Source organism: Pectinophora gossypiella, chromosome Z (genome assembly GCF_024362695.1).
Source record: "Pectinophora gossypiella chromosome Z, ilPecGoss1.1, whole genome shotgun sequence".
NCBI lineage: Eukaryota > Metazoa > Arthropoda > Insecta > Lepidoptera > Gelechiidae > Pectinophora > Pectinophora gossypiella.
This window is the reverse complement of record NC_065433.1, coordinates 15040283-15061639: the sequence shown is the minus strand read 5'-3', so window position 1 is coordinate 15061639 and position 21357 is coordinate 15040283. Positions and strand designations below refer to the sequence as shown.

Below are 21357 nucleotides of genomic sequence, written 5' to 3'. Positions count from 1 at the left end.
CTTCGTGCTGGGAAGCCGCTTCATAGCTCAAAAGTTTATGCGGACTTTTGAGTTAATTCGTTTGGGGTTCGGAGTAGGAGTCTACTCCGAGGGTGGGGGCTTAGGTTTCATCATCATCATTCATCACCTTTCATCATTTCATTAATCATCAAGAAAAAAAAATACGTAAGACATGGCTGTATGGGCATAGTTCCCTTTGCCTTACCCTTCGGGGAAAACCAAAACAAAAAAAAAAAAAAAAAATCAACATTGACAGTTCAATATTAGAGATTAGACAGGTTAACGGATTTGAGATATTGATTTAATTTTTCAATTTTCAGTTCTGATTCAGCTTCTTATTAGTCTGTGAGTTTCAGACTCACAACACAATCAGTCAGTGACACAGAGTATTTTGTATCTATCTGGTCAATGATCTCATTGACCAGTCAGTAGCGTGTCTGGGAGGGAGTAGTATCTTATTAGTCTGTGCTGGGACCTGGGATTGCGCTCGAGGAACGCCGGTCACTTATTACTTGGTATTTCACGCATAACGATCATAATCTACATATGAACAATGCGTTTTTATCTACAAGCATGCCTTTTAACAACGTTACTCGGCCTTTATTTGTGTATTAGTGAAGATTCTACAAATCAAGATGAAAAGTTGCCTACGATTGGTGTTTCCGTATTAATCCGTAATAAGGCACACAGTTTACCCTATTTCTTTACGTATTTGGTTAACCTATCGTATCCCAAAGACAGGATGTATATCTGGTAAGTCTTATTTACGTGCTGTTTTATTTATAAATGCGTAGTTTTGATTTAGTTTTTATTTGTTCAAATATGTACCTATTACATAGTACATACCTACTTTCATTGGTAGGGGTTGAAACTGCATTTCTGGTGCAAATCAATAAAGAAACACACTATATCAATCTCTCTTGTACACACATAGTGCATCTATCTCTGGAAAGGGGTAGTTCACTTTATCCCTTTGCTTTTGATTACATATCAACTGATATGGATGTAAAAAAAAAAACAATAGGCGTCAAGATAACTGGAACTACTTACTGATCTATCATTCTAATATTCTATACTTGGTGATTAAACATCTGTTAAATTAATTCACATTCTGCATAGTACAATGGATTTGAGTGGGTGTGATCACAGACTGACCAAAGTTTATCAACTATGGCTGATAAGGACCCCAAAATTAGCTGGGGAATACATTGAAATATATAGTCCGTTCAAGAATGATCTTCATAAAAGGTAAACAAATATGGCTGCCGACATTTTTTATCTGTGTCAAACTTCATACTAGTGAAGTGCTGAATTGATTTTAGCTCAAGTTATTTTATCAAAATGAACTGACTCTCTTGGGTTGTTTGAATATTTTGTATGATAATATTAAAATATATATTGTATGTTTCTTTGTGGTTACACTAATTTACTTTGAAAGTCATTTTTTCTGCGTATTTCGGCTTATTAAGTACAGTACACTCACTTAAGTTATTCACGGAACTGACTTGTTTTCCTGACCTGAATGAAATGTCTCATCACTAATCGTCAAATTGACAGCTAGCCACAGATTAACAAGAATTTATGATGTCAACTTTTTTGTGTGAGGTTTTGTTTGATTTTTGTTTTTACATGAAAAAATGTGTTTTTTAATCATTATTTTACGTTAATTTCACATTGAGCTAAGAAATCATACATCTATTGAGTGCTACGGATGTTATTAGAAGAATACTTTGCGTAGTTTAGGTGAAATTCGAACATTCTTTGTAGTAACAGGTTTGTTTACCTTTTATGAAGATCATTTTTGAACGGACTATAGATACAGATTCATAACTGAATAAGTTTAGTTGTTATGTTTTTCTTACAAATAATAACTAAATTATTTACTAAACTTTTTATGTCTACCTAGGATCCACAGCGACTTTAATGAAGACAATAGCATTGAAATCATTGAGGCTTGGGCAGAGGAATACAAATCCCAATATAATGGAATGTATATTACTACAAACAATTCCAGTGGACCATTGCATAGTGGTGAACAACACTATGTTAAATGGATTCCTGAACATTTTAACCATGTCATAAAGCTGCGCCAACAAGCCCTAGATTTTGCTCGAAAGCAATGGGCGGATTACCTATTTGTAAGTTTTGTTTCATGTGTTAGTTAACATATTTGCTTTGGCTTAAAAGATATTTCAAGATATATACATAGTTCATTGGATATTTTGATGGGAAATAACTTATTGTAATAATACATGGGATAGCTACTTTGGCTAGTGTGCTCTTGCTTGATTTCTAATAGTTGAAGTCAATAATTAGGTAGGTACCTACTTAGTTTTTGGTATATACTACTTAATTTAGATATTTATTTTTCCCCATCCATTATCATAAGTTGGCTATACCCATGGTAATACAAGTACCAAAACCTGCAGACTGATTAATTGAAACATGTTTTCAGATGGTGGATGCAGATGTTTTCCTGACAAATCCGGACACCCTTGAACTTTTATTGGGGAAAAAGTTGACTGTTGTTGCTCCTATGCTTCTATCTGATGGACTTTACTCCAATTTTTGGTTAGCTTTCCATTTATTAAGCCAAGTGCGACATTGTCTGCATGCTGCTACATTATGAGCCAGGTTACATTTTTATTTCTAATGCTTTCCTTTATTTTTAAATAATCCTACCACAATTAGGTATATTACTAATGTTTATGATTGATTCAATTAGGAACCTATACCTATACAAAAATATCAAACATACTTGTTCCATTTATTTCATAATGTTTTTTTGTGTATGCTTATATTATAATTCTTGCATGTTTTAAATTTTACTTACTGCAATGGGGGACTATGCAGGCTATGTTACCCAAAAAAAAAATAGATGCACTGTACAGATTTGCCTTTGTTTAACCTTCTAATTTCATGGATAACAGACACACTCAACTTTTATGTTTGTTTTTGAGTATAAATGATATTCCTTGTTATTACACTATTATTGTTCTGATCAAAATAAAGAGAAGCTTTAGGTAGCAACATAATTCTATACATATCTGATCCAAATATCCAGCAACAATTATTTTTATATATACCTCCACCATAAGATTATATTTTTGAATAATTATGTACCCTGAGCAATAAAAAAATAGGTAATTATCATGTTAAATCTCACTAGTGCCACCTATATTTTTTTTGGGAATATAGTCCCTTATTGTAATAAATATTATATCAAAATAACTGTTATTTTATAGAACATTCATAGTACAATGTAGTGATTATGAAACCTATACCATTTATATACCTACATATTGGCCCCGATTCCTGCAAACACCGCCTAATTTTATTTTAAGTTATATCCGTCATTTTCATATCCGTCGAAAAGGAAAGGGACGGATGATTCACAGCTCTTAATTTTAGGAAGAATGAGTAAATGAATGTGTCGGGTTATTGACTGATGTAAAATTTTTAGACGGTTGGTTTAGATTTGTGCTTAAAATTGACGTGTGTTCCATAAATTTTATGCTTGTCAATTACCCGTCCCTTTCCTTTTCGGCGGATAAGAAAATGACAGATATAACTTAAAATAAAATTAGATGGTATTTACAGGAATTAGCACCATTACCTACATACCATTTTCTAAAATATTAATACCAAATTGCAAATATAGTGTCACTGAACTATTAAAAAGAATGAATTACTGTTATAGGTGTGGAATGACTGAAAATTACTATTACTTGAGGACTGATGAATATAAGCCTATAAGAGAACGTGAAAAGACTGGCTGTTTTGCTGTTCCAATGGTCCATACTGCAGTCTTAATCAATCTGAAGCGTACGGTTACAGATAAGCTCACTTATACACATACAAATCTGCAATCTTATGATGGACCAGTGGATGATATTATAATTTTTGCTCTTAGTGCTAAATGGAATGGTAAGTGGAATTATCATGTTATATTCACAGATTTTTACAAAAGGGTAGTTTCCAACTAGTCAAATCAGTTACTTTTCCCTAAACATCAAAACATGAAATTACTATGGAATTTGTATGAAAAAGCAACCTGTGACGTCATAGAAAAACGTGACAAAATGTCGCACCTATTTCATTTTTCTTTATTATAATTCATAAATAAGTTAAATAGAAAAAAGAAAACTTGTCACCTTTAGATCTGTCTATATTTAGTAATCAGAATTTCATAATTTATTTTTGACCTAGGAAACTACCCAATTTAAGTTGGTACCCAATTTTATTTCTTTTATATGCTTTTACAGGGGTAGAGCTTTATGTCTGCAATGATTATGTTTATGGATACGTGCAAGTTCCAATGGAGGAGAACGACGGCATTCAAAGCGATGTAGAGCAATTAGTCAATGTTAAATTAGAAGCTATAAGTAAGGGCACCCCTTTATTTTGGGACCCATTCTTTTCAAAATTTGTGGATTACCCACCTCCGTCTAAATATGGATTAGATGAGATATATATGATTAACCTTGCGAGGAGGACGACACGTCGGGAACTAATGGAACAAAGCTTCAAGGAACTTGCTATGGACGTAAAATTAGTTGAAGGAGTAGATGGCCGGTTAGTAGGTTATATGTTTTATTAATCAATTATAAAATGACATGCAATTTAATAACGAATGATCTTTTGCAGTACTTTGGACTTTACTAACTTGGGGGCATTGGGTGTTACCCTCATGCCTAATTATGAAGACCCATATCACAAAAGGTAATGTGAGGTGTTTAATTAGGTAGATATTTTTAATTTTGAGTTTCTTAACTGCTTGATTGTTCTTACAGACCTATGAAAACTGGTGAGATAGGATGCTTCTTAAGTCACTACTACATTTGGCAAGAGGTAATTGTTACATATTTTTGATTTATTTCTTAAACTGTACCTATTTTCATTATCAAAAGACTATAAGAAATAAAAAATAAAAATTCTAGGTTGTGGAAAAAGGATATCAAAGAGTGCTGGTATTAGAAGACGACATACATTTTACACCATACTTTCGAATCAAGATTTTACTTTTGTTGTCGGAATTGGAAGACCTAGATTGGGAATTAGTGTGAGTACTTTTTGTTTAAAGATTTTAGTCATGTAGGTAAATATAGGTACATAATTAAGTTTATATATATAAACTCCCCCCCCCCCCCCCCCCCGGTTGATTGAGGGGAGGCCTGTGCCCAGCAGTGGGACGTATATAGGCAGTTTATGTTATGTTATATATATATGTGTTGCACTTTCATAAATATAATTTTGATTGATCCTCAATGCAAAATTTAAAAAAAAATTTAAATATGTGATCAATGCGTGTGTGCCTGTGCGATTGTAATAAAATGCGATGGGTTGCTCTATTTAACTAAATATACGCAACATACCCAACTGGGGGTTAAAAAAATTCATCTCAAAAAGCAATATTGCAATTTGCCATTTGCGCATATAAAAGGAAGTGCGTAATGCAAACAAATGTCAAATAGCAATATTGCTTTTCTAGATGAATTGCTCTGATGTGTTGGATTGCCTTTTTAACCCCCCTGCAATGGCTGATGGATGGGCCGAGCCGTATGTCATCAGAGAGTAATTTACAGCGTGTTTCTAATAGTCCCTGACCGGCAGTGGAACTTCGTCAAGTGTTAAAGCAAAACTATTAAAAGCTGTTGAACTGTTCTATACGGGCCTTAAACCATCACGCGGGCCCAGTGCGGATTGATGGTTATTAACGACAGCTAATGCAGCCGGGATGAACGGCTTAACGTGCTTTCCGAAGCACGGAGTAGCTCGAAATGAACACTTTTTTTTTGTGGTCACCCATCGTATGACCGGCCTTTGCGAAAGTTGCTTAATTTTAACAATCGCAGACCAAGCGCGTTTACCGCTGCGCCACCGAGCTCCTCGCAAAATAAAATGTAAAGAAGAGGGCGTACACTTCGAAGCACTCATTTTCAGTTTTCGCGTGTCGATGGTTTAAGTAATTTTATTTAACGAAAGCGATCACTGAGTTATTGGCAAAGGTAGAGTTTTAGCAAAATATTTGCAAGCTTTCATTATGCGAACTAAATTGTTCTGAACTTGTTAGCTATTTATACTTTAAAATTGTATGCTACAACTGCAGACTTACCTACATGCTTTTGCGAAGCTCTAATCACTAAATAGTTTTTTTTTAATTTATCGTCACTCTGAACAACTTGTTATTATAATTTAAATTATACCTACTTTTATAACATGTTATTAACTATACTAAGAACTGTTGCACCTGTAGTAGTACAGTTTCTATAAAAACTTGGGTTTGTTTTATGCGATCACGAAAAGAGTCTAGACTTCTACACAGTAAGCTGATGTACTTTTTCTCCACAGTTACATCGGAAGGAAGATCATGACTGACGATGAGGAGATGGTGAGCCGGTACACCTCACGACCCGGCTACACGTATTGGACACTCGGCTACATCCTCAATCAAAGTGGCGCACAGAAACTGATTAATGCCAAGCCTTTAGAAAAAATGCTACCAGTTGACGAGTTCTTGCCCATCATGTTCAACGAGCACCCTAAGTGAGTCCCAAAATCATAAAGACACAACTGTCTATTTGATAAATAAGCACCTAAATTAGATAATATTTACTTCATACTTTATTTTGGTAGCAGGTATGAGTTAACTTTTAACCAAATGATTGTATGTCATACTGCCTTCTCCTTGTCTATTCCATGGAAAATAATAATTCATTAATTGTCTATGAAAGAGTGTTCCTAGGCAATGGTCTTTACTTATTTAATACTAATGTACACACTATACGTAGTTCGCACGAAGTTTAAAAATATACGTAAAAACTAATACTATTCAAACATCATAGGTTGAAATACGGTTCTGTAGTAGTAGAATACTTTAGTAATATTATTATGAACTGACTGTTGCAGTGAAACGCGGTAAACGGTCTGCGATTGTTGAAGTTAAGCAACTTTCGCAAAGGCCGGTCATAGGATGGGTGACCACAAAAAAAAAATTTCATCTCGAGCTCTTCCGCGCTTCGGAAGGCACGTTAAGCCGTTGGTCCCGGCTGCATTAGCAGTCGTTAATAACCATCAATCCGCACTGGGCGCGCGTGATGGTTTAAGGCCCGATCTCCCTATCCATCCATAGGGAAGGTCCCTGCCCCAGCAGTGGGGTCGTTAATGGGCTGATGATGATGATGATGATGACTGTTGCAGTGATACCTGGAAGTCTTACTTTCCGAATCGGGACCTGAAGGCGCTGTCAGCTGCTCCTCTTCTGGTCCACCCTACGCACTACACCGGCCAAGAGGGGTACGTCAGCGACACAGAGGACTCCATCGTGCTCGATGGCTCCGCCTTCGTCGATGGCAGGATCGTCATTGACCACGCCACTTCGCGCATCATAGGTCGTATAAATAGTGAACTTTGAACGCTCGCTATCATATTGGTAAAACTTTTATTATCTTCATTAGGTCTTATTTTCTTGATTATTCAGTTTCTAGTAGCATTGGAACTGGAGGATGACAAGTTTCCTGACTACCAGTTTTGTATTTGTATGTTAATGTTGTTTTCTTAGCCGAGTTACCCAAAATGCGTTTCACGGATTGAGTCGACGTCTGTAATTTTATTATTGATTGCCATTTTACTTATTCCTGAGCAGATTTTTATTAACATATACATACAAACATAAACAACCTAACTATGTCTCACTGTTGGGGATAGGCCTTCCCTTAATCAGGCGGAGGGCGTTTTAACATTATATTAGTATATTTCACAGTTCTCGTGTACTGACGGAAGTTCGTAGATTTTATCGCATTGTAGTAACAGGAATATATTGGATATACTAGCGACGCTCGAGTAGTAGTTGAGCCCTTGGTCAACTTATTGAGCTTCGGAATAATATCTCTTACGGTTCAACCGTTAGTTCATCATGGCCGTTTTGTATATTAAATAATATTATATTTGAATAGTAAATTAAATGCTAACTGCACTATTTATGACACTATATTATATACTTACCTATTATATACTACATATTTAGATGAATTTACACATTAAAAGCCCTTTTATAGAGTAGGTTAGATTTTCGAGGTAAAACCTCCGTTTTTATACTTATATATTTTATAAAATGAACATAATATTAATGATTATAAATATTTTTAGTAAGACTTTTATATGAATTTGCCACTGTCTATTTATAATTTAGCTAGGTTGTAATGAGTCAAATTTATATTTACTGATGGCATTTATTAGTTTTTAAGTGCTTATACTTATTTTTTATATAATATTTTTTTTATGTATTACGTATTTACTCATTTAAATGTTATACTATTTTTAACGCCAAATTAAATCAAAGAATTAAATAATAAGTAGTTTCTATGTCTATGTGCCATAATATCATCAATGTTTGTAAAATTCAAATTAATCAATAATAAAATGTCTGTCATGACCAATAAGATCTTTAATTTAAATCTTAAACGATGTTTCTACGGTAACCTGATAACAATATAATTTCGTCTCCTATTAACGTAAAATTAACAAGTGTAATGTGCAATAATGAATTTAAAAAAATATTTATATCCAAGAAAGCTGGTGAGAAATATGCTTCTCAAAGAAATAAGGATGCTATTGTCAATGAAGTTAGTTTAAATCTCAAAGATCATTATCGAGAGATGACAGATTGCGCTGCTTCATTGGATCGGATGGTTGAAGAGCTGCGCCTCAAGACAGAAAAACCAAAAAACTTATGCCGTGAAGAAAAGTTAGCCGTTGAGTCTTGTTACAATAATGAAAACCCCAAAGTACTTAACTGTACAGATGCTGTGAAGGAATTCATTGAGTGTGCGCAGCAGTGTTCGAAGTCTTTCGTCGACGATAATTTATAAGTATCTTTTTGTACCCTGATATATTTTATTATTACAGAAATATAATACATTACGTTTTATAATAATAAGTGGTGTTTAAATAAGTTATACCTTTAAAAACAATTTATGCTCACTAGAAAATAAATTGGTGCTTGGAAATCGGAATAACAAATATATTACATTTCTTTGACGAGCATCTTTTTTCTTAAGATTCGACCAAATAATAAAATCATCTGTGCAACGGCGACGCTAGTATAAAATATACAAATTCTTACTGGCAAAGTTACATTCAGTTGCATGATAAACAATAATGAAACCACAGACCTTGTTAGAAGGTTTATTTCCACATACGGTTAAATCTCGAAAATTTGTTTCTTACGGACAAACACTATACAAGAAGTACAAGATACAGCTGTTTATGTGGTGTTTATATTCTTTCGTCGGCTAACATTTGGTAGAGAAGTTCAATGATGGTGCGAGTTGGACGGCCTGTCATGCCGCGACCGAGGTAAGGGAAGTCTCTGCCTTTTGTGTAGGATACGTTATACGTATCTAAATGTATCCATTTGCTATCACATATAAATTGTTTTAAAAAAGCTGCACAGTCAGGTGAGTCGCCCCATTTGTTTCGGGCTGTGTTGGCTATATCGGTGGTCGTGCAGTCCAAGACACGGTCCTCATAGAACTTCCATAACGGCATACGCCAGATCCGGTCACCTGTTTGGCTACTCGCCGATTCTATGTAACTAAACAACTCTTCAGAGTTAGTATAGCAGCCGCAAGCCGCGCCACCTAATGAAACAATTAATTCCTTAGACATTGTTCCTATATCTACTATGAACTTAGGCCAGTAGTTCCGCGCATAAACAAGGCTATCTGCGATCAGTAGTCTGCCTTCTCGTGATGGTAACCGCACACGAATTGACTTGCCGTTGGCGCTGCAAATCACGTCACCGAATTTAGGACTTTTGCCGCTTGGCATAAGCTCGCAAAGGGGTAATATGCCTCGGATATTAACAGGTAGTTTTAATATTGCTGCGGCCCTTGTTATGGACAACACACAGGCGGCTCCCGCCATGTCGCCTTTCATGTATCTCAAGTCTTCTGGAGGCTTTAAATCCAAACTCCCGCTATCGAATGTGACTCCTTTCCCTATTAGTACAATTGGACGTTCGCACTCATTAGAACCGTAATAACTAATTTCTACGTACAGTGGTGGCTGTATGGAGGACTTTCCAATAGCTACGAAACCACCCATCTCACGGTGTGCCGCCCAGCCTTTTGTTTTCACTTCTACATTAATATCTAATTCACATAAAAGTTCAACAGCGATTTTGGCGAAAGCAGTAGGGTCTAAAATATTAGCGGGCAATTCTTGAAGAAACCTGGCCAGGTTTTGAGATTCCGCTTTCGCTTTACCTATTTTCCATCCCTCAAAGTCACAGTCATCGTAAAGGTGTAACACGGGGTGTTTGATTACAGGGAGCGTTGTAGGACTTCTGAACTCGTTGAACTGCCAGACACTTAGACTGGCACCTTCTGCGGCCGATTCTGCACATCCGAACGATTCCACGTGAATAACTGTAGGGTTTAACTGTTGAAGTGCTTTCGCACCGACTCCTGCAGCTATGCGTATTGCTTCCTTACTTTCATCAAGTTTCTCAGTCTTATTAAACGCTAAGCATTCAGAACCGAGCCCAGCAATAGCAATATATCCAAATTTAGGATCTACGTCGAAGAATACTCTGCACTCACCAAGTCGGGGGATGGGAGAGAGCTTTAGTAAATTCCATAGCTTTCCATTATTTTCCTTATCATATTTCTCAGCGCTCGCGGTGAGAATAGCTCTGTCAGAGACGGGTAAGTTTTCATTGTAGTAAACTCCTAAAACAAGACCCCTGTCACGGTTCGGGCAAGCATTTGGATGTTTCGTTCGTCGAGGTGGTCCGTAAGGAATGCAATCGTTCTGTTGTATTCTGAATTGGGACACGAAACGGATACCCGGCGCAAACAGCAGACGACATGATTTGGTAGCAGGTGAAAGAAACATCTTCAATTTAAACTAGTAATTTTGTAAAAAACAGATTTTCGAAAATATTATATTAACTTATTGACGGCGTCGCCAACTGGATTTGGGGCATTTTACTCTTTAAAACAATTCGGTATTATTAATTATAAGTATGCGTAAGTATATAATATTACAATAAGTAATCACAATATCACACAACGTACAATGTTCACAATCAAAAATCACACAGTTTGTCTTTTGGAAATAGTCAAGAAGTTTTCTTCTTGAGCCAGCTTGGAGTGTGGCTCCGGATCCACTGAGGGATGTCTAGCAGAGTCTCTTGTAGTTGACGATAAATAATGAGTGTCAGGAAAGGAATCGCGAGCCTCTCATCTTTGAAGAAATATACCCAAAAAGCAAGCAGTAACAGGCACACGTCTACTGCGTAATCTATAGCCGACCTTACATTTTCTTTAGCTTTCTCTTCCAGTTCTTTATAGTCAATAGGAATAACAATAGTGGCTCGCTCTGTCGTCTTTAAAAGTACTTTCTGTGTATATTTCTTTAGCGGTTCTTTATTCGATTTGTCGTGTGCATTAGGTGTGTTCTCAGTATCACTTTTTTCTAATTTATTTTTATTCACTTTGACAGGTTGTTTTGTCTTGACATGTTTTTCTATTGAATTGGCAGTTTTTGTTTTTGTAGGCGTTGCTATATCGGGAGTAGCTTTCTTCTTGACAGTTTTCTTTTGTTTAGTTACTTTTTTCTCTCCTACTTTTTCTTTCTTTTCCTGTTGTTGTTTTTCTGCTACAGTTTTTAATTGTTCAGTATTAAGGTAAAGTTGAGTTGCCGGCTTCTTTTGACTACCGTATTCTTTTACTATACTACCATAATAATCGATAACAGTTCGGCCCTCGTCGCAAATTTTATCTTCCGTTTCAATTTTTTCCTCTTTCTTTGTTACTTTGGGGATTTCATTTTCTGTATGTTCTGCCTCTGATTTATCAGGTTCAACCTTTTTCAATATTTTCGGGAATGGAAATGGTTTTTGAACAGGCATTTTCGTGAATTTTTTAAACAAACCCATTTTCTCATCCTTCTTCGGTTTTTCTTCGATTTTTTGTTTCTCTGTCGGGTTTGTCGTTCCATTGTCTTGTTTTATTTTCGGTTCTTGAATGTCTGCTTCTCTGCGCTTAAGTATGGGTTTCGGAATAAAGTTAGGATCTGGTAATGGCAGAGGTTTAAGAGGTTCCCTTTCGGACTCTTCTTCTTCCTCTTCGACATCTTCTTTTACAGAGGGCCAGGGGAGTTTGTCGCGAGGATGATACGTGTCTTCATCGTTGCTATAGTCGCGTCTGTCCAAATCACCATTTAGACTACCTTCCTCTTCTTCCTCCGAGTATTCGCCATCCGTAGATACGGTGCTAGCAGTATAATCCTCATCGAATGACATTTGCCATTTATTGTCAGAGGCTTCAGAATCGTGAGAGGCTTGTCTAGAATTGTACTTATATTGTTTATCCTCAACGGAATCGGATTTGATGAAGATTTCTGGTGCTTTGACCGGTTCAGGTGTTAATTTTATTTGTTCGTTGTTGCGGTCGTGTCTAGTATTATACGGAATGTTGTTTTCTTTTTTGTTGGCTTCTTTGAGTTTGGCGTGTTCTTCTTCTAGTGCTACAGCTTTGTAGAATCGAGCCATGGCGCGTTCATGTAACAGTTCTGTAGAGCTGACGGCATAGCGCAAGGCTTTGAATGGGACTGCGCAGCGCGCGCTGAGCTCGGGCGCAGAGAACGACAGCGGGGGTGGTGACAGCGCTTCTTCTAGGTCTAGTTGAAATGATTTCCTTTTCTCTGAAATAGAAATAATAAATTCTTGTCACGAACGATAAAACAACGAGAATTATAATTACAAATAGGAAGAGTTTCGCTAAGCATTTAATTTTTTCTTTTAAATTGTCCTCGTCCATTACTTTTCTTGAAATTTTCAGTCACTAAGCCAATTTTTGTATATAAACTGAATTCGCTATGCTTCTTCTGAACGTATTTCGAAACACAAATAGTAAAACTCGCTGTCGCATCTCATTTTAGAAAGCCATACGAATACTGCAGTCGTTTATTGTGGTTTCGGGATTCGGGGTTAGCGTTTGTTGCGACGGCGCGGTTGTGCTGAACTAGCTCGGTATTTATAGACCAAAAATAACACACCACTGTTCCGGCTTCCATCCACAACGCGCCCGATATTTTTTAATGAACGTACCTACCTATATCTAAGCTTGAGCTGTTATGATTTAATGTAACACACATAGCCACGCCACACGCCTGTATACCCCGAAGGGGCAAGCAGAGGTGTACAGTACACCGACTCATCGCCAGCTATGTTTATGTCCCGTGCAACGAGTCTATTGCTATTAACAAGTCATGGAAACCACGGGATGTAAAAAAATATGTATGATCAAATATGAATTCAAACTAATAAAAAACGATATTGATTAATTAGTATTTCCATTGTTAGATCAATTCCTTTTAAATTATAATATTATTGTAACGGAAAAATATTCCTTACATCCTTGTGTGACTGCAAGTTATTTTCTGTTTGTATGTCATTCTGACCACCACATAATACTGAAGCCTTTATAATTTGGAACTAACTCTCTTGTCTTAACATTCACAAAAGCCGGAAACAACATTCACAAAGTGCGCAAACAGTTAGAAGTATGTCGGAACATTACTTATACACAAGGGAGTTGTGGTTTGACGCTTTTTATTTTATGGGGTATACGAAAAACAACGGTATCTCGGAACATTAGTTATATACAAGGGAGTTACTCTTCTCAAGGGGGTTTGACTCTTTTTTTATGGGATATAGAAAAAATAACAGTATCCAAAGTTTTCCAGGATTTAGTTGGGTAGATGAAAATAAGGAAAAAAATAATTCTCACCAGCTTTGTCTGCGGATTCTTTCTTGTGGTCAGGGTAGAGTACGAGCATGAACTCGTTGCTTCCCCCGCGGTCCCGTTCGGGAGACAAGCTGCGGCGGCGGCGCGGCGCAGAGGGCGGCGCGAGTGTCGCCGCCGCGCCTTGCTGCGAGGGCGCACGCTTGCGGCGTGGCGCGGGAGACACCCTCGGCTCCTCGCCCTCCACCCGCGTCAGCTCTTCGTTGATGATCCGTGATTCGACCGCTAAGAACTCCATGTCCACCGCGCGGCCTGGAATGCGCACTGGAGCCGACTCTACAGATGGCGCACTCATTCCGTACGGACTCTCAGCTTTGACGCGAAATCGGTATTCGCTACCCTCAATAAGATCAAAAAGAGTAACACTCGTCTTTCGACTCGTAGTAGCTTTCAGCCATACGTTCCAGCCAGTGCGGTAGTATTCCACTATATAATTGCCCACTCGACAGCCTCCGTCATCTTCGGGTGGCTCCCAGTCCAGCGTGACAGACTTGTCGACTTGTCGCGCGACTGACACGCGGCGCGGCGGGTCTGGTGGCGCGGTTATCGTGACGAGAAACGCGGCCGTATCTTCTCCAATCATGTTTCTCGCATGGATTTGATACTCCCCACGGTCGCTTCTCCGCGCCGAGTGGATCTTTAGTATGGAAAATTTGGCCGTATTGGTGATTTCCACTCTCTCGGTGGGAATTATCGGTTGTCCATCGTGCCGCCATTCCACGGTCGGCGTCGGTTTCCCCACAATTGTGGTTTTCAAGAATACAGTTTCGTTTATTTCGTAAAGTAACCCATCCTCATACTGGCGCGGATAGCGCAACTTCGGCGCGGCCTCGAGCGCAAGGTGTGCCTTAGTGACTGCGTGTCCAGCACGATTTGTAGCTGTGCACTTTATTTCGCCCTCGTCGCTGGCAAGAGTTTGGTGGAAGAGCAGCACACTAGATGATTCTGTAGTGGTTATAGCCGTCCGTCGGCTACTAAAGATTTCATAATCATCCTTAAACCAAGCAATAGTAGGAGCCGGAGCACCAGTGAAGGTTACTCGGAACTCAGTCTTATCGTTCTCGAGAGCAGTGACATCTTCGAGATGCTGGAGGAAGACTGGTGGTTCGTGAAGGCCGCGGTCGGAGCTGACATTGAGGACGTCGCTGAGTTCGCTGTAGTCGGAACGGCCGACCGCATTGATAGCAGCAACTCGGAATTGATAACGATGCGGTGGCTCTAGACCGGTCAGTACTAACTCGGGGCGCAATACGAGTGGCGGTGAGGTTCGGATCCACTCGGCTGACCCGAGTCGGTTGCACTCCACTTGGTAGCCCTGCAGCGGCGCGCCGCCGTCGTGCGCTGCCGCCGCCCATCGCAGCGTGATTGAGTTCGGCTCATCATCCGACAGGATTGGGATTATGTCCGGTTTTCCTGGCACCGCCGGGCGTCCTGGAACAACAAGTCACAATACTGTCAGCAACCCGCAAAGAATCGGTCGTCGGTGACCACTTCGTCGGTGCCGTTAGGAAGCATTTGGCATAAAACACTTTACAAAATTAGACGTGTGATAATCGTTACATGAACGCGGACGGTCTTACGATTTGTTTTGTTGTGCCACGCTATAGGAATCGCAGCGCGCAATCTTTTTAAAAATAGAATCAGAGACAGGGGCCTCGCGCGGCTGATTAGACCGTCGGGCCAGCAGCGGCTGGCGGGGTTCAGCGGTGGCGAATGATGGCAGTTACCTGCAGACTTCCAGTGAACGTTTTTTCGGGGCTTGAGAGTTGCGTGTGAGGCGGAATGTTGGTTGCCCATGGCGGCGGCGGCGCGCGCCGACACACTGAGCTCGCCTGCGTGCGTTCCCCGCGCCGCGCCCCGCGCTAGGAATAACTCTCCGCGCGCCCGCCCGGATGCGATCTTGATCCGTGTGATCGATAGCTTTTCATTAACGTTCGAAGATGGGTTACGACCTTTGGCACAGGAATTAAGATGATCATAAATCCAAAATAATTGGCACTGCTAATTATTTGATGTAATGTTTTCAGTTGTTTGTTGGACAATTAAGCGAAAATTAAAATATGAATCCATGTTAAATGGAGTGAGAGGTAAGAAATGATTTAAGGAACTTATACACTTATCATCGTTGGTTGTAACGCCATCTAGTTGTGGAAACAGAGTTTCAGTTGTAAGACTAAAATACGCTGAATTCGAGTGAGCTTGTTTTCTGGGTGGAGTTTGTTTATAGATCGACGAATGTACTTCCCGAAGTGATACACAAACGAACGTATAGGTGGCGTTATTGTCGGGAGTTACTAAAAATACTAGTCAATGAGGTCGCATGCATAGGCCTACACATAAAAAGCTTAAAATCAACAACTGCCACTTAGAGAATACTCCAATTTGCACTAGCATCTGGGCTTAAACGCTGTTCGTAATTTGTGCAAATTCTAGCGTACATCACATAACCAAACATAGCATCACGCATGTATTCCCGCAAGGGCAGGCAGAGGCGCAATATATATAATGTATAAGTGCAATACTTCCTCGTCAGGTATGTTTTAAGTCCCATTTAATAGGACGCGAGCCTATAGTCATTGTCCGAGCACAAATCCTGGAAACCAGATGATATCAATCATCCAATATTGGACGGAGGATAAGAAAGGCGGAGATCCCCGGTCCGGGTCCTTTTTAATTCAAAGATTCTCTCTGGCCGTCCAGCGAGGCAATGCGGCCAGCATTATGGGCACTTTTGTACAGGGGTCACTGAGAGGAGGGATGTTCGAATAGATTTTGTATATTTTCCTTTATTATTATTTTTTATTGTGCTGTGTTTTTTTTCTAGTATTATTATGTATTAGTAAAATTGTTATTTGAGAATGCAAACATGAATTCAAACTCATTAAGTCGAATCTAGCGTATAAGCATCATACATTCGAAAATGGTTGGAATTGTTTAGAGTACTGACCTACTGGATATAATCTCAAAGATGCATTTTAAGTTTCGATCGTTGCTTTTAGTTGGTTACACTTTATAAAGACAGGTGGTTGAAGTCAGTCGTGTCTGTACGTTGACCTACGATCAGCGAAGCATTTAGGATCTGTGGTCCTCTTTTATCTATAGATCAGATTCGTCATTACTTGTTTGCTCACTCACAAATGATCATAAATAATAAATGTAGTACTTGCGCTGTTTTTGTTTTCAGTAAGTAGGCACTCCTTTGAATTAAAAAATAAACTAAAGACTTCTACTGCTCTTACCCTTTAGTATGCGAATGCTTTCTCATGGTTTACTTACGGCATTATATTGTGGCATAATAATACCGAAACACCAGCTTTATTTATCCTACAGAAAAAATAATCAAACTTAAAAATGATAGCTGTCACTGCCGGAATCATAAAATGCTTAAGCTTCCTTCTCTATATATTTTAGAAATTTGTTCGTAAATAGCATGATTTGTTAAACACCGCGAAGACTTCCCTGTAAAATACACATTTCGTCATGAAAGAATATTAAATTTACCTATATCTAGACTGGCCCTACGTTCTTCTAGCCCATATGTGTTGTCCACCATATAATAAACTGCCTAACATATTAAAAGAAGCAAAAAGCGTCAAAATTGTATTAAAACAAATGTTGCTACAGCACTACTGAATATCTTATTAATACTGACGTTATAATTTGAAGAGCGTTCTTCTCTATTTTAAACTTCTATTTGTTTGTGCCCGAAATGGTCTGTGATATGAAACTCATATGTAACTTACCAACTTGTACACCGTCATAGTATGCAAATAAAGAATATTGAATCTAGATACGGTATATGTCCAGGCAAAGGCAGGAATTGGCCTTTGATAGACTGGCATGGAAAATGCGACACCGACAAGAGCGTGGCCCTTAAATTGATGACGATGATGATATGTCCAGCCAAGTTGATAGTAGTGTTGTTGTTAGATATATTCAGTACAGGGTAGAAAATTAAATTCCCAGTTTTCCATCTTCAACTGTGTGTGCCCATTTGAGGCAAGAGTTCAATTGAAGTCTAGGCTCCACTGATGGGAGTCCAATTGTGCGTGATGCTGAAAGAAAAAGCATAAGTACTGGTGATAGGCTTCGACTACCTTCCAACCAGCCATGTCGCCAAGTATGATGCCTGGAGGAGTTATTTTCAGTGAGAGGCCAAATTAGTGATTTCTATTCATGACAAATGCTGAATATGGTGAGTGCTCTTATCACAAACAACCAATGAGAGGCTTTTCTGGCTACGTTCCACTAAAAACTAGAAAAGATTTTCCTTCGTTTAACCTTCCAGTTTCATGGATAAGAGACATATGCATTTTTTATCGTTGTTTTTGGGCACAAACGATAACCCTTTTTATTACATCTTTCACCCATTATTATTCTAATCAAAATAAAGGGAAGCAATATAAGCAATACGTTAGTATAATAGTAGTAGCAGTAGTAGTAACAAATCTATTAATATGCTTCTGCCATTGCATTGTATTTTTGAATAATTATGTATTTAGTAATGAGAAAATAGGTAATTATCCCGTTAAATCTGAACAGCGCTATCTATATTATTTTTGGGGAACGTAGCCTGGAAAGTCCCTCATTGCTTTAACAGTGCTCTATCACGTCTGTATACTAATTAGTGCTACTCGCTTCTGACATTCAAACGTTCATTATGGACCTAAGAGGGCGCTAGTAGGGATTGCAATCCGGCGTCATTTTCAGTCCGGCTGGATACGACCGGATTCCCATCAATCCGGCCGGGTCCGACTGGATCCGGCCGGATTGATTAAATCAAGATGATTTTCGCTTTTTAGTACAAAATAAGTGAGTTAATCAAGTGTCACTGCACTTATATGTAGGTAGTTTATAAAAAATAAATCACAAATATATAAAATCGACTTAGGTATTTACAAGTCAGTCGATTACATAAGATTACTAAATCTTTTAAGGGGCAATGTATACGTTTTTACAATAAGATTCCCATTGACATTCAGAATTTGCCTTTCAACTGTTTTAAGACTGTAGTTAAACAAAAACTTTACAAAATAGTGATTATTTATAAGATATGAATGCATGGGATTAACTGTCTGAGAACTGATATTAGGCAGCTAAATTACTCAATTGTATACCAATATTTTATGTTTATTTTTATTTTTTTAAAGAACGTCTAGGGCCCTGTGCCGAGGTTTTTCTTGTAGCTTCTTTTCCCCGGCTATACAGGTTGTGAGAAGCTGCAGTAGTTTTAGGCGGATGAGACGTTCGTTATGTAAAAATTGACGATTCAAAGTGTAACTATGTTACCTACTGAATAGATATTTTTGAATTTGAATTTATAAATTATGACAGATACCATCATGATTTGATGAATCTGACGAACGAATGAATGGCAAAAATTGCGACGAACGACTCGCACGCATGAACACTACGCACAACGCATTTTAAAGTACCTACTCATGCAACAGCTATATTATTTTCCCTCAAACTGCTAGCACCGCATCCGGTCTTCGGATCCGGTATATTGGTACCGGATCCGGTAACCATTAAATGATGCCGGATTACCGGATCCGTTTTTCCGGATTGCAATCCCTAGGCGCTAGACAACAAACCAGGAGAGATTCATCAAACGCAAATCTATTTTTAATAAAGTTTGAAGATCATATTTAGATATTGTCGGAATTTATCATCAACTATTTATTGCAAAACATCTTAAAACATCAGATGCAATATGTATCGATTGTTCCCATCGCTGAGACTGCATGAGCATATAATGAATAGTCAATTATGACACTTTCACTTGCACAGGTGCATGTATAAATCTGTTAGATGTCACGCATGCGCACCACACGCTAATCAACCAGTGCATAACTTGTAATAATTTATATTATGTGGGGCACAAGTCGCACTGGACGCCAGTTTTGTTTTTGGCTCCGAGCTAAACTCCATAACTCCCTTGTTTATTAAATAAGATTGTGGTACTATGATGTCTGTCGGTGCTATTTCTTTTAAACATCTATGTTATGGCAGTTTGAAGGTCATCACGAAATCTTTTTGAGTTTTCTTTATTGACTTTCGTTTTGATTTGCTAAGGATGCTTGGTAGATACTTTAGTTACAGCATTAGGGTTGGGTTGGCTAAATATAAGCATTGCTGCTTATATTGTGTTGACTGATGAAATAAAGTGTTTAATAAAATTGCGCAAACCTCAAAAAACATGTTTGTCAGAGGGATGGGTAAGCATCGCGCTCGACCTACATCTCGCTGGATGATCGCCAACGCTCGAATACCGACCACGGACCACCACTCACCGTCAAGGTGACATTGCGTCTATTGTATTTCCATGGTTTGGAAAAGGCTTTCTTAAGGCACTCCAAGAATGGTTGAGCAAACAGCTTCCGGGAAATCGTGGAAGTTACGGTGATCCGTTTTTCATACAAAGTTGATACAATATCACAGGAAAACGGATAGTAACATTTTGGTGGATTATTCTCGCGAACTGACAATCATTTAGGGTCCGAATATTATATAAGTGCATGTCGGACTAATTATCAGCGATTAAGTATTAGAATAACCTACACTCTACACTACCATAATTAGGTGCTTTAGGACAAAACGTCAACAGGCTGTAATTATGCTTAAAGTTTCCCGATTTTATGTTTGTCCCAGTGGTGGTGAAAGTAGAATAGTAGAGTATCGATAGATAGTGCACGCAAGTAGGTATTTTTCTGTTTTCTTTCGTTCTTTCAAGTATCACCAGGTCAAACCTGTTTGAACGTTGGCCCCAGGATTGAGTATCCTGGTTAATCTGTGAGGTTTTTGGATAGCTTCCTCGACGTTGAAACATCACACCGCTAGGCGTGTTCCGTTCTCTTATATGTACCATACGGTCCTTGTAACAAAACTCCTACATTTCCTTTTGTGAAAACTAAAGTACATAACTTACCTAGGGGGGTTAAAAAGGCCACATCGAAGCAATTAATCTAAAAAAGGAATAATGCTATTTGACGTCTGTTTGCATTGCGCACTTACTTTTATATGCGCAAATGTCAAATTGCAATATGGCTTTTTTAGATGAATTGCTTCGATGGGACATTTTAACCCGTTCGAAGTGTACCTACTTCACTGTGTTGATCTACTGTGAGCGGGTAATGAAACTCTTTCGCGATCTCTGAGTATCAGTATCTAGTCTTGCCTGAGACAAGAACATCCCGGTATTGAAGTAACTTATTTATTTGCCTCGGACAACAACCATTACTTGGCTTTAACTAAAGTTTGTTCATGGTACTTGGCTAACTTTCCTCTAAGATAGGTATTTCTGTTAGATAGGTGTAGCTAACATATATAATTAAACAACTAACTTTTCTTTACTATTTCTCGACTATTTATTGAGACCGGTATCATATTTAATGTAGATATTTCATCTTAAGTAACCAATTTCATTACTGTTATTACTGGTTTGAATGTATTCGCTAGATAAATTATAACTAACGATGTTCGGGTTTAGATTGCGTGTGTTGTAACAGTAGAGTTATTCTTAGATTATTTGGATCAGGATCGT

At 38.3% G+C, this 21357-nt stretch overlaps 3 protein-coding genes across 3 annotated transcripts; 1 reads left to right on the top strand and 2 right to left on the bottom strand.

The window, feature by feature from the left end:
• Window positions 1–266: 266 nt before the first annotated feature.
• LOC126379779 (glycosyltransferase 25 family member) lies at window positions 267–8612 on the top strand. Its single transcript, XM_050028654.1, has 10 exons — window positions 267–753; window positions 1907–2138; window positions 2456–2571; window positions 3701–3927; window positions 4266–4575; window positions 4648–4722; window positions 4794–4851; window positions 4941–5062; window positions 6352–6546; window positions 7201–8612. Exons 1-10 carry the CDS (start codon window positions 554–556, stop codon window positions 7412–7414), a joined length of 1749 nt encoding a protein of 582 aa, XP_049884611.1. The 5' UTR covers window positions 267–553; the 3' UTR covers window positions 7415–8612.
• Window positions 8613–9173: 561 nt separating this feature from the next.
• On the bottom strand, window positions 9174–10909 carry LOC126379780 (cytosol aminopeptidase-like). Its single transcript, XM_050028655.1, has one exon. The coding sequence runs from the start codon at window positions 10897–10899 to the stop codon at window positions 9277–9279; it is 1623 nt and encodes a 540-aa protein (XP_049884612.1). The 5' UTR covers window positions 10900–10909; the 3' UTR covers window positions 9174–9276.
• A 103-nt stretch (window positions 10910–11012) lies between these two features.
• Window positions 11013–15690, bottom strand: LOC126379777 (titin). Its single transcript, XM_050028652.1, has 3 exons — window positions 15542–15690; window positions 13800–15245; window positions 11013–12711 (listed from the first exon to the last, which is right to left on the bottom strand). Exons 1-3 carry the CDS (start codon window positions 15609–15611, stop codon window positions 11126–11128), a joined length of 3102 nt encoding a protein of 1033 aa, XP_049884609.1. The 5' UTR covers window positions 15612–15690; the 3' UTR covers window positions 11013–11125.
• Window positions 15691–21357: the final 5667 nt, after the last annotated feature.

Coding starts and splice junctions, on each gene's coding strand:
- LOC126379780 (XM_050028655.1), bottom strand. CDS start 10,899: ATGTTTCTTTCACCTGCTACCAAATCATGTCGTCTGCTGTTTGCGCCG.
- LOC126379777 (XM_050028652.1), bottom strand. CDS start 15,611: ATGGGCAACCAACATTCCGCCTCACACGCAACTCTCAAGCCCCGAAAA. Junction 15,246..15,541: donor CGTTCACTGGAAGTCTGCAG/GTAACTGCCATC, acceptor TTGTTGTTCCAG/GACGCCCGGCGGTGCCAGGA. Junction 12,712..13,799: donor AGAATCCGCAGACAAAGCTG/GTGAGAATTATT, acceptor TTTCTATTTCAG/AGAAAAGGAAATCATTTCAA.
- LOC126379779 (XM_050028654.1), top strand. CDS start 554: ATGCGTTTTTATCTACAAGCATGCCTTTTAACAACGTTACTCGGCCTT. Junction 4,852..4,940: donor ACTACTACATTTGGCAAGAG/GTAATTGTTACA, acceptor TAAAAATTCTAG/GTTGTGGAAAAAGGATATCA. Junction 5,063..6,351: donor GACCTAGATTGGGAATTAGT/GTGAGTACTTTT, acceptor TTTTCTCCACAG/TTACATCGGAAGGAAGATCA.